The sequence below is a fragment of the Chionomys nivalis genome, chromosome 22 (assembly GCF_950005125.1).
Source record: "Chionomys nivalis chromosome 22, mChiNiv1.1, whole genome shotgun sequence".
Classification (NCBI taxonomy): Eukaryota; Metazoa; Chordata; class Mammalia; order Rodentia; family Cricetidae; genus Chionomys; species Chionomys nivalis.
This window is the reverse complement of record NC_080107.1, coordinates 46,787,846-46,805,322: the sequence shown is the minus strand read 5'-3', so window position 1 is coordinate 46,805,322 and position 17,477 is coordinate 46,787,846. Positions and strand designations below refer to the sequence as shown.

The window sequence follows — 17,477 nt, the reverse complement described above, 5'->3', positions numbered from 1 at the left end:
GGCCGGCAAGTACTTGCCTGAGGCCACGGGAGGACCACGAGCAGTCCATCCACGCACAAAGGAGCAAGTGCTAGTAATGGTGACTGTCCCTGGAGCCTTCCGCTGTCCCTTTCCGCGTCCCTTCCCGCATTTGTAACATGATGAGAGAGGAGAGCTGGCCGTGTGGAGGGTTGCTGGGGTGGCAGGGCACCACATCCACGATCCCCAGCAGAGGCTGTACTAAAATACAACTCCCCAGAGCCTGCCGGAGGCTCTGCTTCCCTCAGCTTCCAGGCATCCACTGTCTCTCAAATGTGATAGCTGGCACCTTGAAGCCACACACCTGGGTAGCTGAAGGCAGGGCAGAAGTAGGCAGATACGGAGACATGCCAGGGAGGATTCACCCTGCCAGCAAGAACCTCAGAGCTTACGTCTCTCCTGCTCCAGGCCTGGCAAAGGATGCTGCCACCTGCTGTGATGCTGACCAGAGCTGGGCAGCTGGTAACTATGTGCCGAGGACACAGGGTGGCCGAGACATCCTGTTGGTGGATGGCAGCCAGTATTTTGTTTTATGACAGCCAACTGTGTTGTGACCCTTTGGGACATGAGGGGTGGCAGGGATGAATCACAGACCAAGCAATCTGTCAAGAGTTCTGTAAACACTTATTTATTTAAAAAATACTACAGAGAGATTTGGATTCAAAAAACAGAGTCATATACAGAAACAAAATGTACTGGACTGAGAAAAAAGGAATGCCATTGGTGTGCCAGAGGGGCACAGCGGCGAATATTTACATGTCATTTGTAAGAGAGCATGTCTATTAAAAAAGTGTAATACCAAAGTATAATGCAAAAAATAGTGGCACATCAGACCGGTACCTTGTGAACATGGTGTCAGGGCATGGGGGTGTCTGGGTTTTCAAGGCTTCTGGCAGTGTGGTACTGCCTCCCCTGGGCTGCAGAACAGCTGCTGGAGGCAAGGAGGTGATGTGCTGAGGACCATGGAAGAACCATCTAGAGGAAGTCATCTCTACCAGAAAATACAACCCGAGTCTAGGTGACTGGTGTGAGACTGGGGCCAGCGCAGAGCAGCGCAGCGGAGAGCAGGAGCAGGGAGTGTGGAGGTGGCTCGGCCTGGCCCAGTACAAGCCAAGGCGGGAACCCCGCTCTTCAGCTGGCTGCTCTGAGTCACAGTCAAGGAGACACAACCTGTCTGTGTGCTCACCTCTGGTCTGGCTGCTGGGGAAGGAAGACGTGCCCCGGCTAAGCCTGTAAAGTCTACTCCACCCCAGCCCGTGCTGCGGGACCTCCCAGGACACTAGGCTAAGCCCTGTTCTCGGTAGTTAAGCAGCAGTTCTGAGGAGCAGTAAGGGCTCAGGAGAGCCCTGGGCCTGCAGTCATTCCTTCCTGTCTGTGCTGAGTGGCTGCTCCTTTCTGTGCAGAGCTTTGAAATGCTCAAAACCACCAGAAAACCAGATCCTCGTCATCAAGGCAAGGACCAGAGAGGATGGGCCTGACCTCAGGAGCAGGGGAGGGGAAGACGAATGCTCACAAATTCCGATCTTTGGGGCCCCCTGGAGCCCTAATCTTGGCTTGGCCAATAAGCAACTGCCACCCATGAAACTCAACCTTGCTACCCATGATCTGCAGGGCACACTCTGAGGATAAGAACAGATGACAGACCACACTGCCGCAGCTCCAGCTCCAGCACCTACCCACCTGGGCCCTTGGCTTTAGCACCTCATGACCCTCAAATCAACAGCTTCCTTCACATGAGAAAACAATGAGCACAGGCTCTCCGGGACAGGTCCTAAGCACAGGGGCTCCCACGCCTCGGTGACCAGGTGCGTCAGAGGAGGATGTTCTCCTGCGAGGATGTGGAAAGGACAGCCCTTGTGAGGACTCCCAGTTGACTTGGAGCCTGGTGGCCTGGCAGGCCAGCTGCAGTCTTCAGAGCAGGAGGCCCACACATAGGCAGTGAAAAAAAGTGGCTTACGGTACCTGGGCTGGGAGGAAAGAACAGCTGGTGCACAACACAAGTAGAAGGGCCGATCACATCAGGCCCTGGCTCTGCCTGATGCACTGTAAAGCTCCTGGGCCAAGATGCCAGTTCCCCAGTCCTCTGTCCCCCATCCTTGCAGGCACAAAAGCCCCATGGACTGCACCATCTCTGGCTGGCATGCACTGGCTGCTGCTACCTCCGTACGATGTCGCTGATCTCCTTCACAGAGCTAAGCAGCTTGCTGAAGTCCTGTGTGGCAGCTGGGCCACTGGAGGCTGTCGCAGGGCAGATCTGCAGCTCTCGGAGGTTGTTCTCCAGCTTGTTGATGGCCTCACGGAAGGCAAACTTGTTCCTCATCTGTTGGATGGAGTCCACGTAGCTCACACAGAATGTGTACAAGTTCTTGCCAGCCTCCAGCACGGCACTGTGGCTGGCCATCTGCTCTGAGTTCCGGGAGATGGCAAGGCACAGGGCCTCAGTGCTGTCCAGAACCACACCCTTGGTGATGGTGCCGCTGGCGATGCGCTCCGGCGGCTGGCGGGTCTTTCGCAGAGACACGCGGGTTGATATGAGTGGGATGAAGGCCGCAGAAGATGGCTGGTCCCCGGGTACGGATGAAGGCGCTGATGCTGTGGCAGGTGTGGGGACCGGGCTGGTGGGGGTCCCTGGAGGCTTACTAGCTGACTGGGGCTTTGGCACGGATGGGGGCACAGGCTTTCTTAGTCCTTCTCCAGGCTGGCCAGCCTTGGTGGGGTCACTGTTCATAGCATCCACAGCCGGACTTGAGCATTTCGTCTTCGCAGCCCCACCTCCCTCCCCAGGCAGTTCTTGGCTGGGGCTCTGGGCAGGCTTTCCGGTTCTCCCTGAGGAGGCAGGTGGAGGTGGTGGAGCGGGCTTGAGCTTCGACAGCCGCCCCTTCTCTCTCCCTGGGGACTCTGAGCTGTGCTTGTGCCTCCTTACTCGGGTCTCCTCAGAGGAGGCCTTGCTTAGACTCACTCTGCTGCTGGGGGGTATCGGCTCAGCAGCGGCAGGAGTACCCGAGGCACTGCCCTTGGTGGCCTCTTCCTTGTGAGAGAGGCCAGAGGAAGGAGAGGCAGTGACCTGCCGACGGAGGAGTTTGGGAGTCAAGCTGGGAGGGCTGGAGCCTGGGCTGGATTCCATGTCCTTGAAGACTTCATCAGCAGCCTCCTCACTCTTCTTCACCAGCCGAGGAGGGGGTGTCACCGTGCCTCTGGCCACCTGCTCAGATCTGGTCTCACTGGCTCGTTTCCGAGGCAGAGCTGGCTTTTCGCTTTTGTGACCCCCAAAGGTGGATGAGTCAAACTGTTTGCCGGCAGATGGCAAGTCCCGAGGCAGGGTGACTGACCGCCACTCTGTGTCCTTGGCCCCATGGGGCATGCAGGAGGCTGAGCAAGAGCGCAGGAATCGCTTGCTGGAGCTGATGCCACTCTCCTCTTCACTGGCAGCCAGACGGCTGCTGGTCAGCGTGCTGGACTTTTTCCACAGGTTGGGAGATCGAAAGCCCGAGCTGCCTGGCTCCCGGAAGGCTCCATTGGGGACCCCAGCCCCATTGCTGGCCTTTGGGGACTTGGTGGGTTCTGCTGTATCTGAGGGGGTGAGAGCTGGTGGCCCATTGCTGATTTCCCGGCCATCATCCTCACTAGCCCCTCTGCGTTCTGGCTGGCCATCCATCTCCCGGAAGGAGCTGCTGCGCTTAGGGGGTGTTGGTGCCATTTTCTTCTTCTTCTTAATCAAGGCACTGAACAAGTTGGTCTTTTTGTCCTTGGGAAGAAGGCGCTCATCTTCATTTAGAGTGCCATCTGGGGGCCCACGCTCTTTCCGAGGAAGCAGTGGTGACACGGCAGGCTCACTGTCCAGCACATCTGAAAGAGAGGAAGCGTGAGCAACAACTCCCTGGAAACTCTGTGCTCAAGGCGGGCCGACCCACTCTGTGTGTGGGGGTCCTCGCAGAGCTTCTGCACCCCAGCTTCCACATTCACCAGAGCTCGGCCGTATCAGCAGCTTATGCCGTGAACACAGTCACTGTTGGCAGAAGCACAGGTCTCGCTCCCCAAACACAGAGGGACAAGGGCTGAATGAGCCTGCCTTCCTTATCCTGAAACCAGTTAATGACGTGGAAGCCCTCAAACATCACCCTCTGGTTAGCAGAAACAACAATGCCAAGGGTCAGACTGGCTGAGGCTCCTGAGGTGTAACCTGAAGAAGAGGTCAGACATCCATCCATGGGGCCTGACAATCAGCTGCTGGGATGGACGGGAAAGAGAAGCTTTACAAAACTGCAAGCAGGTATTTTAAAATACGAGTGGCGGTTCACAGATGCCCTTGTGTTGTCAGGCCGCTGTAGGAGGCTTCCCTCAGCCTTCTGGACAGAGACGGAGGGTGCACCTGTCCCAAGACTGCAGAGGACCACCCTACCTACGCTAGTCCAGCTGAAGAAGGGGAGAGATCCTACTGGGTCACAGAGCCACATAAGAACACAGATGTTAGGGACACTTCTGGCTTACCAGGAGATGACCTAGCAAAACACACAACTCTGCTTATACCTGCTTTTCTAAGCAGATCTCCCATGGCAGCCCGTGGGTCCCACTGTCAGCGACTTGACAGTACGACAGTCAAGGGGATGAAGGCGCTGCCTGGAGTGCCACAGCCAAAAGAGCGAGGAAGATGATGCAGGACTTCTACAATCTGCATCTACAATCTGCAAAATCTACACTTTTTTTTACCTTGCTGTGTACACCAAGCTAGCTGGCCCTTACATTTCTGAGGGTCTTTCTGCAGGAGAGCTGGTGTTACAGATGTGCGCTAGTACATGAATGTGCAGACTGGAACTCGGGTCCTCACAGCTGCTCAACCACTGAGCCATATCCTCAGTTCTATGTAAACCTTCCAAATATACTTATGTGCTGTGCCTGTGCTGGCTAGTTTTGTGTCAACTTGACACAGCCTATAGTCATCTGAGAGAAGGGAACCTCAGTTAAGAAAATGCCCCCAGAGAGAGAGGCAGGTAGATCTTTGTGAGTTTGAGGCCAGCTTAGTCTACAGAGTGAGTTCCAGGACAATCAGGGCTACACAGAGAAACCCTGTCATAAAAAACAAACAAACAAAAAAACCCCAAGACAAAAACAAAAAACAAAACAAAAAAACCCGACCCCCCCCCCAAAAAAAAGGAAAGAAAATGCTTCCATAAGACTGGGTTATACACAAGTTTGTAGGTCATTTTCTCAATTAGTGATTGATGGGGGAGGGCCCAGCCCATTTTGGGTGGAGCCATTCCAAGGCTGGTGCTACTGAGTTCTATAAGAAAGCAGGTTGAGCAAGTCAGTAAGCAGCACCCCTCCATGGCCTCTCATCAGCTCCTGTGTTGGAGAACATTATTTTAAGGTGTCTTACTTTTGTTTATGCTGCATTTGTTTAACTCTGTGAAGCTGTGTTACTGTGCCTGTCTAAAACACCTGATGGTCTAATAGAGAGATGATCAGCCAATTGTGAGGCAGGAGCAAGGATAGGCAGGGCTGGCAGGCAGAGAGAATAAACAGAGGGAGAACCGAGAACGAGGAGAGCAAGAAGAGAATATGAGGGGCCAGCCATGCAGTCACCCAGTCACAGAGTAAGAAGGGAAGAAAAGTATACAGAAATGGAGAAAGATAAAAGCCTAGAGACAAAAGGTAGTCGGGATAATTTAAGAAAAGCTGGCAAGAAACAAGCCACACTAAGGCTGGGCATTCATAACTAAGAATAAGCCTCCATGTGTTGGGAGCTGGGTGGCAGACCCCCTAAAAAAGTCAAAAGAGTCAAAAAAACAACATACAACACTCCTGCATCCAGGTTCCTGCTCTGTTTGAGCTCCTGACCTGTCTTCCTTTGATGATGTAGAAGCATAAGCCAAGTAAACCCTGTCCTTCCCAAGTTTCTTTGGCCATGGTGTTTCATCGCAGTAACAGTAACCCTGACTAAGACAATCTTTAAAGTACATGTCGTGTGGGTTTGACCATTCAATTTCTCATTAGTATGAGTAGAGGTTTAAAAAACACAACTGTGGATTCCTCTGAGTAAATACCCCTTATGAGTCCCTATCAGAACCAAACTTTGTGCTGTAGGGTCCCATGCAACCAGTCCCATGACCCATCAGGCCATGCTGGGAGCCCCTGGGAACCTTTATGAGTACCATCCCCCCAAAGCTGACTTTGGTGGGTCTGCTGGCATGCAGGAAGCTCCAGACACAACTGCTATTATCATCCCTGCACATCTCTAGGCACCTTCTAACCCAGCCCCACTGCCCTAGCTGAACCTAGGAAGAGTGTAGAAAGACGCTCCGGAAACTACAGGGAGCTCCACACTGAGTGACTCCCAGGCTACCCTGTTTGGCTCAATGTTATCTGTTGCCATGCATGTCCTGAAAGATGCCCACAGCACTGCGAAGAACACACGGAGAGGTGGGTGTGGTTCTTGGCAGGCACCCCAGTTTCTTGCCTGTCTAAGCAACTGCTGAATGGCTCCCCCCAGGGAGAATGGCAGTGCTGGGCAAGAGCTGGATCCTCCTCCCCAGGGCTGGACCACTGACAAAGGTCTGCTGTTCTCTGCCAGCTCCACTGACAACTTCCTGTCCGCCTACCCTGGCTTGAGGGGTGAGAAAGGCATGGACGTACCGCTTTCTCCCAGGCCCTTCATGTGGAGAAGCTCAGGGGTGTCAGGTGCGTCTTTCTGCTCAGCAGCTCTCCTGCATGTCCTGGTCTTGGTGGGCAGCTCTGGTGCCTGCAGCATGCTGCCAGCAGCTCCTCTCATGCCCCGCTTCCCCAGCTCCTTCTCCACCTCTAAGGATCACACACACAATACGCAGTCATCAGCAAAGGCGATGCCTTGAAAGGAACCTCTTCTTGTTTTTTTTTATTTTTTGTATGTGTCTGGGTGTTTTGCCTGCATGTATGTCTGTGCACTATATAGGTGCAGAGGCCAGATGAGGGTATTAGATCCCCTGGGACTGGAGTTGTGAGCCACCACCATCTGGGTGCTGGGAACTGAGCCCAGGTCCTGTGGTCACTGAGCTGTCTCTCTTTTTCTTAAGGTCTGTGCAATTAGAGAAAAGGAACACAGATGCTGAAGAAACAGCACAGCATTTTCTAGAACCTGTGTGATTACAAATGAGAGAGAACCACCACTGAAACGCTGTGTAGAGTTCTGGTCTCTCACTTGGTCTGAGTATTTTTAAAGGAATGAACTAAAGGCCTGTTTAGCCCCAATTCAACCTTTTAACCCATTGCATGCCCCCAAGAGGTACGTTACCATCTGAAATACTGGACTCCTGGAACATGGTTTCAAAGGCTTGGTGGATTTCAGCAAAGGAGGGCCGGTCAGAGGGATTCCACTGCCAACCTGGACAGGGAAGACCCATGTCAGAGCAGGAGGAAACACTGCTAACAAGCCAGGGCTAGGACTAGCCACACCAAAGAACAGTCTGGACATGACAGAGGCACTCCAAGCCTGCTAACTGCTGATGTCACGGCAAGTTAAAATACCAAATGCTATCATGTCCTATGATAGATGTGAAGAATTTGAAAGGAGCTAAGCAGTGGTGGCACACGACTTTAATCCCAGCACTTGGGAGACAGAGGCAGGCGAAACAGAGTTGGAAGTCAGTCTGGTCTGCAGAGCAAGTTCCAGAACAGCCAGGGTTACACAGAGAAACCCTGTCTCAAAAATCTAAAACAAAATAAAACAAACAAACTTTGCACCAACAGTCCAGTTTTCAGAAATATCGGGGTTAAGTGTAGCGATACAAGGACACTTCTCTGCCTTGCTTATGATAAACACAGGACCATCAAGATGGCACTTGCTGCCAAGTCTGATAACAAGTTTGATCCCTAGGATCCACATAGTAGAAAAAGAGAACCAACTCCTGCAAGTTGTAAGCTGTGGAATGGACAACCCCATAAATAATAAATAAATGAATAAATAAAGTTAATTAAAGCAAATAAATGTGCAAAACAGCCAAAAGCTCATCATAGGAGGGCAGATGAGTGGAAGTTTTAAATCATTTACTGAAATGCTAGCCAGTTGTATAGAAGGTGGGGAACAGGGTAAGGAAAAATCTAAATATTAAGGGAAAGGAGTAGTGTCTCTGATACACTACTAAGAGGAAAAAGGTGAAAGAGTAATCATATGAACACTGATAAGGCCATGTGCAGACACACACCACATACAGATACACACATATACTCACATAACATAAACACCACTACAGTTACATCGCCGGGAGCATTTATAGCCAGGTTTGTGGAAGCAGGACACAGGAATTTATGTATTAATAAGAACCCAGGTTAGATATTTGTCCGATACTTTTTGTTTGAAAAAATGAAAAGAAACTGGGCACGTGGTGCATACCTGTAGCCCTAGAACCTGGGCACGTGGTGCATACCTGTAGCCCTAGAACCTGGGCATGTGGTGCGTACCTGTAGCCCTAGAACCTGGGCACGTGGTGCATACCTGTAGCCCTAGAACCTGGGCACGTGGTGCGTACCTGTAGCCCTAGAACCTGGGCACGTGGTGCGTACCTGTAACCCTAGAACCTGGGCACGTGGTGCATACCTGTAATCCTAGAACCTGGGCACGTGGTGCGTACCTGTAACCCTAGAACCTGGGCACGTGGTGCATACCTGTAACCCTAAACTTGTGAGATCCAAGCAAGAGAGTCACTATGAGTTCCAGGCCAGCCAAGGCTACAAAGTGAGATTCCAATACAAACCAAAAAATAAACCAAAAAATATCACTCTCAAAGGTAAACAAAAACAACTCATATGTATAGTATCTGTAAATAAATGCACTGAAAGGCATCCCCAAACCAGACTCTATGAGTGGCTCGGGAGCACAGGAACAGTGCCAAGGGCCCATGGGAACAGCATTCTGCAGACACTTGTACCATCACAATTTCCTCAGTGCCCACATGCACTTTCTGAAAGGGTTAGGGAGGCTCACATGCTCGCATGAGTTCGTAGACCTTCTCTGGGCAGCCTTCAGGGCGCTCCATACGGTAGTCTTTTTCCAGCAGCTCATAAACCTGTGACAGGTCAATTCCTGGGTAAGGTGACATGCCATAGGTAGCAATTTCCCAGAGCAATACTCCAAATGCTGAAAGAAAGGAAGAGGCAGACATCAGGGTGTGTGAGGCCCTGGCCAGCGAGATGGCTCAGTGGGTAAAGCATCTACCTCACAAGCCTAAAGACCTTTGATCCCAGAACAACACGAAGGGGAAAGGGGAGAAGTGACTTCACTAAGTTTTCCTCTGACATTCACACATGTGCCCAAGTGTTCACGCACACACACATGTGCACACATGCACACGTGTGGAAAGGAGGCAGCAGACAGCTCTCTCTGACAACAGTTCAGGAGAGGTAGGAAAGAGCAAGCTGCTTACTCACACTACACTGAAACACGTCAAAGGAGAGAAGGGGAAGGTGACCTCCTGGGGTACAGGGTCTCTCGGGTAAGTGCACGAGGGCTAGAAGTCAGAGACCATGTTTGCTTATACCTCTGTGACTATGCAGTTGCACGCCGTCAGGCCATCGGTTGTTTCTAGGTGGGCAAGATTATCCAAGGTCCTTTCTAGCTCTAATTGGTTCGTAAACTTTGGAACTCTGAAGTCTTAATGTCCTACTTCCCACTAACAGAACCAGGGGTCCTTAGAAAAACAGGTGACTCAGATCTGGGACAGGGAAGAAGCCTGGAGTATCTTGCCATTCCAGACAGCACAGATATTATGGAAGACTACAAGGGTACTATCAAAAGGGCAAGGGAGGTGCTCCTACTGGTCAAAGATGAGACACGCCACTGTTAAGAAGACCACAGTACACTGAAACATATCAGTGTGTGTCAACAAAGAGCTCATAATACCACAAAAGACTAGTAAATCCAACTGCCACCACCACAGGGCACTTGGCTAAGTGGGAGCCATGACAGGCAGCTCACTTGAACCCATTTCTGCACCAGCTCTATTACTGGGCAACCAAGCACTTGCCAGGCCTTTTCTTTTATACTCTGTGGCTAACTAAATATGGAATGAAAGTGTTGGAGAATGATCACATGACAGCCTCAGTGAACCACTGGTCTTGGCTCTGGTCAATAAGGGCTGCTACACAACACCCCACTAGAGCAGTGGCTGAGACCTTCCTAATGCTGTTCCTCATGTCGTGGGGACCTCAACCATAAAATTATTTCATTGTTACTTCTTAACTGTGATTTTGCTAGTTATTAATTGTAATGTAAATATTTTTGTAGACAGAGGATTGCCAAAGCGGTTGAGAGCTGCTGCACTAGAGGAGAAAAATCAAGCATTATAGATCAACCAATCTAAGAGTATGCCACCTCCTCTGATGTATTAAGTGAAAGAAAAGTCAGCCAAATGTCATCAGCTACCCAGATCTGACTTTGAATTTTCTATGAGGATTTAAGCCAGAGGCACTGAGCAGATGACAGCACAGGGACAACAAGCAAAGTCCAGAACCTGGAACCGTCTAAAGGAGAAGTGAGAGTTTATCAATAACGAAACAGCAGGGAACTAGAGTACTGATGGAGATACATCTGGCTCTCAGGTCAAAGTGTAAACAGACATGATTTTTATGGTTTAACTGGAAAAGAAAGCACTGGGTATTTTATAATATCCAGAAGCTATAAGAGTCATCTGTAAAAAGCAAATACCGAAGTGTTTATGTGAAAAATAGTATGTCTGAGATTTGCTTTAAAATGATAAGAGACAAGGGAGTGGGCGGGGCACAGAGCCCACTGAGGTTGCCCTCAGCATGAAAAGGTCTTTAATCAGACATTGTGGCACACACTTTTAATCTCAGCACCCAGGAGGCAGAGGCTGGGGGATCTCTGAGTTTGAGGCCAGCATGGTCTACAAAATGAGTCCTAGGACAGTTGAAATGATGTAAAAAGATCATCTCAAAAAAATTTTTTTCTTTAAGAATAAAATCAATATCAGGTGGCACTTCCACATGAAGGACCCTTTTTACAGCCCAAACCAAAGAGAAAGCTCTCCCGTGGAGAGGGTGACGCTGGGTGCCTGCAGGGTTGTTGCTGCACCGTCAGGTCAGGTCTACAGCATTTGCGGAACGAAGACACAAATGCGGTGCCACTCTTGGTGACTCTGGAGGTCACTTGCTTCACTTTTGAAAGAAAAGAGGAAACAGGATTTTAAAATAAGCCAGAAACAAACAAGAGGGTGTAGTGACAGAGGAAAGATGGAACAGAGAAGTAGAAGAGGGAAATCCCACCGGCAAGGACGGCCCAGGCCTGGCCCTTACCCCAGACGTCCGACTTTATGGAGAACTTGTTGTAGGCGAGGCTCTCAGGTGCAGTCCACTTGATGGGGAATTTGGCTCCAGCATGGGCCGTGTAGGTGTCCCCTGTCATCAACCTGCTCAGGCCAAAATCAGCCACCTTCACCAAATGGTTTTCCCCAACCAGGCAGTTTCGAGCAGCAAGGTCTCTGAGAAAAGAAAAGGGCGTCTGTACCAGCTCCTCGCTGCCTCTCCAACGTTGCAGCCTCCTACTGCTGACAGATGTGACACAGACACAAAGACAATCACGTACGGTCCTCAGAGGCTTTCCAGGGCTTGGCTAGGAGCAGCAGTCCCTCAGCAAATACTGACTGGGCTGCCACAGCAGCAACACAAGCAGACAGGGTGGCAATGGGGGCAGATCATTACCTTGGAACTCAGCTACCTCAGCCATAAAATGTGGACAGAACAGGGCCTGTCTTGGGCAGTTGTGTGTGATAATGGATGGACGTAGAGCACTTCCTCTGATATGGGAGAATAACAAGTGTTACCGACATGCTTGTGCTGCTACTGCCCCACACCAGGCACAATGCTCAGCTGCAGGAGACTGATGAGTCTCTCTGCCTGTCCTGTCTATACTCAGCAGGCAATGAAACTGAGTCTGCTGCACGCTTCACCCATATAATATGCTCTCTCCTCTCCTCTTGCTTCCTGATGCCTATCCAAATATGTTTGAGAAACTTTTCTGTATAATCTCCTCTCACCTCTTGAATCTTCTAGGGAAGAAGGGGTCTAATCTTTGGTTCATGGATGTTCCCCATGAAATCACAAGGGAACTGGGCACTGAGGAATGAAAACATGAGGCAGCTGAGGGCGATGCTGCAGGAATGCGGCTTGATCATCAGCAACGAGAGAGAAATTAAACACACAAGAGTTGTGCCTAATTGGATTTTTGGTAAGGCATTTTAAGTGTGTGAATGGAGGGGGAACAGAACTGGCCATGCAAGGCAAGCCAGAAGTCAGGAAATCTCAATTTGCAGCATCAGAGGCTTCACTTTGCTGAGCGACAGGAGCGTTTGGATTGGGCTCTCATGGAGCAGAAAAAAATCTGTCTTCCGAGGGGCTGCCAGCATTTCACACACACTACTTATTCCTGGCTATGAAATCTCATGTCGAGGTTTCACACTTGAGTTAATTGGGTAGGAAAGGTCACCACAGTGGCGTGGAGAACATCTTGCATGACGGAGTCGGGCCAAGCCCATCAGGCTCCCTCCTGCACAGGTTGTCACTCTGCTAGGAAGCCATTTCCACCAGCAAAGCATGCAAACCCAGATAATTGTGGCACACTTGAAGGTCAAAACACTCTGGGTTTTAAAAGCAGCAAAAATGCCTAGTTCCGGCTTGCATATTCTGTACATTTCTACAGCCACGGAAACATCCCCAAACCCAGTGACAGCTGGTGGACAATGAAACACAAAGAGAAGGAAGAAAAGCCACACACTGAAACTAGGCCTAGGCCCTGGCTTCCACTGTGCCCAGGCAGAGATTTTACTGAGTGTTGACCTTGGGCTGCATTGTTTCAGAGGGAGCCATGGCTATTAGGAAGGAAAGAGGCCTTTTACAAATTTCATTTAATATTTACTAAGTCTAAAATGGCTCAGAAATGAAACATTTCTTTCCTGGGAATTAGCTGCTCCACTGGCCCAGGCCTGAGGCCTGAAGGACTTAGTCCCGCCTGCCGCAAGCAGCACTTACGTCAGGCATTTGTGTCTGCCTTTGTTTCAAGAGCTAGTGAGCTGCCAGCACCAAGACTGGGAGTTGAGTACAAAGGCTGGTATTCTGAAGCAGGGGTGAGGTGGGGTGGGGTTGCTTTGCCCAACCCTACCTGTGGATGAAGTTCTTCTTCTCCAGGTACTCCATGGCTGATGAGATCTGTGTAGCCATGTAGAGCAATACCACGGCGCTCACCTCTTGCCGGTTACACTCTCTCAGGTAGTCCAGCAGGTTACCATAGGTCATGAACTCTGTGATGATGTAGAACGGGGGCTCCCGGGTACACACCCCTGACAACAAGACATGGGGGGGTGTCAGCATATGGCTCCTCCCAAGGGAAGGAAAAGTCTGGTGCTGAATAAAAAGCTTCTGAGCTGGTGAGATGGCTCAGCGAATAAACGTGCTTGCCACACGAGCCTGCCTGCCCCGAGACCCCATGGTGGACAGAGGGAACTGACTCTACTTGTCTTCTGACCCCCCATCCCTCAAACACACAGTTGTCTTTGATTAAGAAACGATGCTCACTCAGCACACGGACATCTGGACAGAGCCCCTCTTCTGAGTCTGTGCATGCTTACCTAGCAGCTGCACCAGGTTAGGATGCTTGATCTCCTTCATCACTGCAGCCTCCTTCAGGAACTCCTCCACCTCCATGGTGTCCTCCTACAGAAGGGAAGTTCAGGAGCATAAGATTTGTTTAGCGGGGCTGGAGAGATGGCTCAGTGGTTAAGAGCATTGCCTGCTCTTCCAAAGGTCCTGAGTTCAATTCCCAGCAACCACATGGTGGCTCACAACCATCTGTAATGAGGTCTGGTGCCCTCTTCTGGCCTTCGGCATACACACAGATAAACTATTGTATACATAATAAATAATAAATAAATATTTAAAAAAAAAAAGATTTGTTTAGCAAGAAAGTGGCTATGAGGAAGGGCACAGCTTCAAGAGCTAATGCAAATAGCAGAGGCAACCTATGCTCGGCCTAGGCCACTGTTTTTGGTGACCAATGGTTACACTGTCCTTGCCAAGCTCAATGAGTCTTGTCCTGGTGATATGCAGAGTCCTGTGGGGCAAATTCTCACCAACAGCATTATGGACTGAATAGGAAATGTCACCAACAGGCTCATGTCTTGAACAGCTGTTCCCCAGCTGATGGAGCAATTGTGGAAGGCTGTGGACCCTTCAGGAGGTGGGGCTTGTCTGGAACGAGTTCTCATTACAGGCAGGTCTTTAAAGGATAGACCCAGTCTCTGGTTCTAGACCAGCTATGATCATGGGAATGGTTTTGCCACACACGCCTGCCATTATAGACCAGACCACTCTGCCATGCCTTCCACAGTGATAGATGGAACCCCTCTGACACCATAAACCAAACTGGATTTTTTCTCCCTTGTTGTTTCTACCAGTGAGTCAATGGGTCATGGGTCAGAGCTACTTGGCACTGCTGCCCGGGTCTTCTATGCTCTTGGAGAAGTACAAACACTATGGTATTGATTCCACAATACTGTGTGCTTCCCAATCTAACGCCCTTAACGTTAAAGAGGGAACAGTGTGAAGAATCTGAAATGGAGCTGACCCGAGAGCCGCATCTCTAGAGTGCCTCTCACTGGCAGAAGTAGCAGACAGATACCGAGCTGCTTAGGTATGCGGCACCGTGAGCAACTAATGAGGCAATCACCATTGACTAGGGGGTCAATCACCCAGATTCTAAAATGATCTTAGCAGCAGCTCTCTGACAATTCACAGTGTCTTCTGTGTAGGTTACAGTACAGGGCCAGAGACAGGAAGACTGCCATTCTTTCCCTCTTTCTTAGACTGAGTCTGAAGGACTGTGTTCTCTGCTCTTCAGCCTCCTTGCAACTTAAGTCTCTGCCTCTTAACCAACTACCACAACAGGAACAGGCAATGGGGAGTGACAGAGTCTCCCTAGCTGTAAGAACAGGCTCTGGAGGCAAGGAGGACAGCAGGCCACATGAGGTGTCTGCAGGGAGTCTGCCTGTGTGGTAGGGAAGAGACTTCTTGAAAATTAGCTTCTCTGTGTAGATAGCTCCATCAGACCTTGTGCCAAGTGTGTAAGTATCTACACTGTATGTGCCAAGTGTAAGTGTCCACACTTTCCCCATGCCAACTGTGTAAATGTCTACACTGTGTTTGTGCCAAGAGTGGAACTGTTCACAAGGCTGGCACTCTGGCTGTTCCAGTTCCTGCTCTGGCAAGGGGAAAGACACTCCAGAGGATGGATCAACCTTTTCTTGGGGCCTCTTCCCTTTGGTCAGCCATGCTGAAAAGCAAAACATGATCAATGTCAGTGTGCTGGTCTGTTACCACTAAACACGGGTTCCAAAAGACTAAACTGAGATGTGACCTGCTGCTCTTTAAATGTGAGCTGCTCTAATGTTGCCATAGCATGTTGCCTGTCATGCTACCAGTGGCTGCTGGATTTTCCAAGTCCCTTCTGTTTCTCAGCTGCTCGACAGCCTGTCTGGCTCTGGAGTGTAACACTCTGAGGTACCTGGTGACACACTCTAAGACTAGCGGTGCCTGCCAGAACCCAGGGGTGCTGCACAATACAACTGGCTATGACAAGTTATTCTCTAGTGATCCTTTCTAACATTCACATTCAAGTCTTTCTACTTTCTTTCTGTCTTTTGTTTGTTTGTTTTTGAGACAGGGTTTCTTTGTAGCTTTGGAGCCTGTCCTGGAACATGCTTTGTAGACTAGGCTGGCCTCAAACTCACAGAGATCCGCCTGCCTCTGCCTTGTAAATGCTGAGATTAAAGGCGTGCACCACCACCACCTTGTGCCTTTCTTTTCTAATGGAACGCACTACAGTAAACCACACAGGCACATCACCTCAGAAATCTCACTTGCTGTGGAAGCATCTACCCTTTTCTTAAAAGGCCCACGATAATGAGGCAGAACATTACTCAAATCACCTTCTTGTTGTCTATCTACAGATTTCCACCCTGTCTCACACACATGGAACAATCATCCTCCCTGCCTATCCTCACCGACACACACACTCATTCCTTCCTATCTATCCGTATGCCTGACTCCACCCCAACACACACACTCTCTCTCTCTCTCTCTCTCTCTCTCTCTCTCTCTCTCTCTCTCTCTCTCTCTCTTTCCTCTCTCTCTCTCATTCCTTCCTGTCTATTCGTATGCCTGATTCCACCCCAACACACACACAGAGTAATCATTCTTTGCCTTTTTTCTTTCAGAAAAATCAGTGTGAGTTTGTCTCCCCCTGCTGGAATTAGACATGATTTATTTCTTATTTTATGTGTAACCTAGGTTTTTAACTGCTGAAATTTAAAAGACAAAACAAAATATCAAAACTGTCATTCTAACTTGCGAAGCTCCTCTGCTTATTTTTTAAATGCACACCATCCTTCTTCCATTTATACAGTAAAATAGGACTATGATGGGTTGGGTGGGAGAAACACTTAGAGGCCTGAATTTTTCTTCATCTTTTTGTCCCTTATGCTTGTTGGGAAGAGAGGGGTCAATTGATTTCTTCATAGGGTCTGACGGGTTCCAACCTCTTGAGAGGAAGCAGGATCCTCTAAGACAGTCCTAAAGAGTGGCTAAGAGGACAGCTTGTCAGTTATGCTGACCAGTTCTCTCTCCCTGGTAACTTAACATTCTTTCTCTTTCTCTCTGATCTTCTATGAACCCCTTACCTCCTACCCCCTCTCTCCTTTTTTCCTTCCTTAATTGAGGCAGGGTTTCATGTGATGACCTCCAACCCCTGCTCCTTCTGCCTCCACCTCTCCGCAGAGAGCATCTGTATACAGTGCTAAGGAGCAAGCTCAAGGCTCTGTGCGTACTGGATAGCACCGGAGCTGGGCCACTTCAGCCTCGGAAGACGTTTTCGGTGCCCAGCCAGCAGGCAGCAGGGGCACATGCTCCTATTGCTGCAGCAGTTGCCTCTGGTGCTAAGAGGTGGAGCAAGCACACAGCTCTTCTGGAAGATAGACTGGTTTTCTAATACCAACCTTTATTTTATTGTCTTTGCAATGACACAATCACTGAGACTCAACAACAGACATCTATCTAACATGCTTCCTGGCCTTGTCCCAAGTGTAGCAGTCTACAGCTTAAGAGGGGCACTACTTTAGAAATGACTCTGTTCCTGGGCTCTCAGGTGAGTGCCTGGCACGCACACACAAGGCTAAGAGCACCGTGGGGAGATGCTGGCTGCTGACTAGCCCTTGTGCTGGGAAGCAGGTGTAGAAGCTAAGTTCCACATCTAGCCTGTAGCTACTTCCCACAAAAAAAGCACTTGTTCTCAAACATCACGGCCATCTCAAATACTGATCTCCATGGTCAGCAGAGTCCTGCCAGGATGGCGGTACAGTAACCAGCCACCATGTACAACAAGCTCCAGTCACAGAGTCTTTCTCCCTGGTATGCAGGCCTATGTGGAA

At 49.9% G+C, this 17,477-nt stretch overlaps 1 protein-coding gene across 3 annotated transcripts in view; it reads right to left on the bottom strand.

Moving 5' to 3' along the window:
* Positions 1-623: 623 nt before the first annotated feature.
* Positions 624-17,477, bottom strand: part of Abl1 (ABL proto-oncogene 1, non-receptor tyrosine kinase) — a 129,533-nt gene continuing 112,679 nt past the window's right edge. For all 3 annotated transcript variants that reach the window (XM_057754842.1, XM_057754843.1, XM_057754844.1), the window contains 7 exons: positions 13,626-13,710; positions 13,160-13,337; positions 11,299-11,483; positions 8,972-9,124; positions 7,283-7,372; positions 6,649-6,813; positions 624-3,864 (listed from right to left, as the gene is read on the bottom strand). In XM_057754842.1, coding sequence (XP_057610825.1) covers positions 2,174-3,864; positions 6,649-6,813; positions 7,283-7,372; positions 8,972-9,124; positions 11,299-11,483; positions 13,160-13,337; positions 13,626-13,710 — 2,547 coding nt within the window. In that variant the 3' untranslated portion in view covers positions 624-2,173. The remainder of the gene's footprint in view (positions 3,865-6,648; positions 6,814-7,282; positions 7,373-8,971; positions 9,125-11,298; positions 11,484-13,159; positions 13,338-13,625; positions 13,711-17,477) is intronic.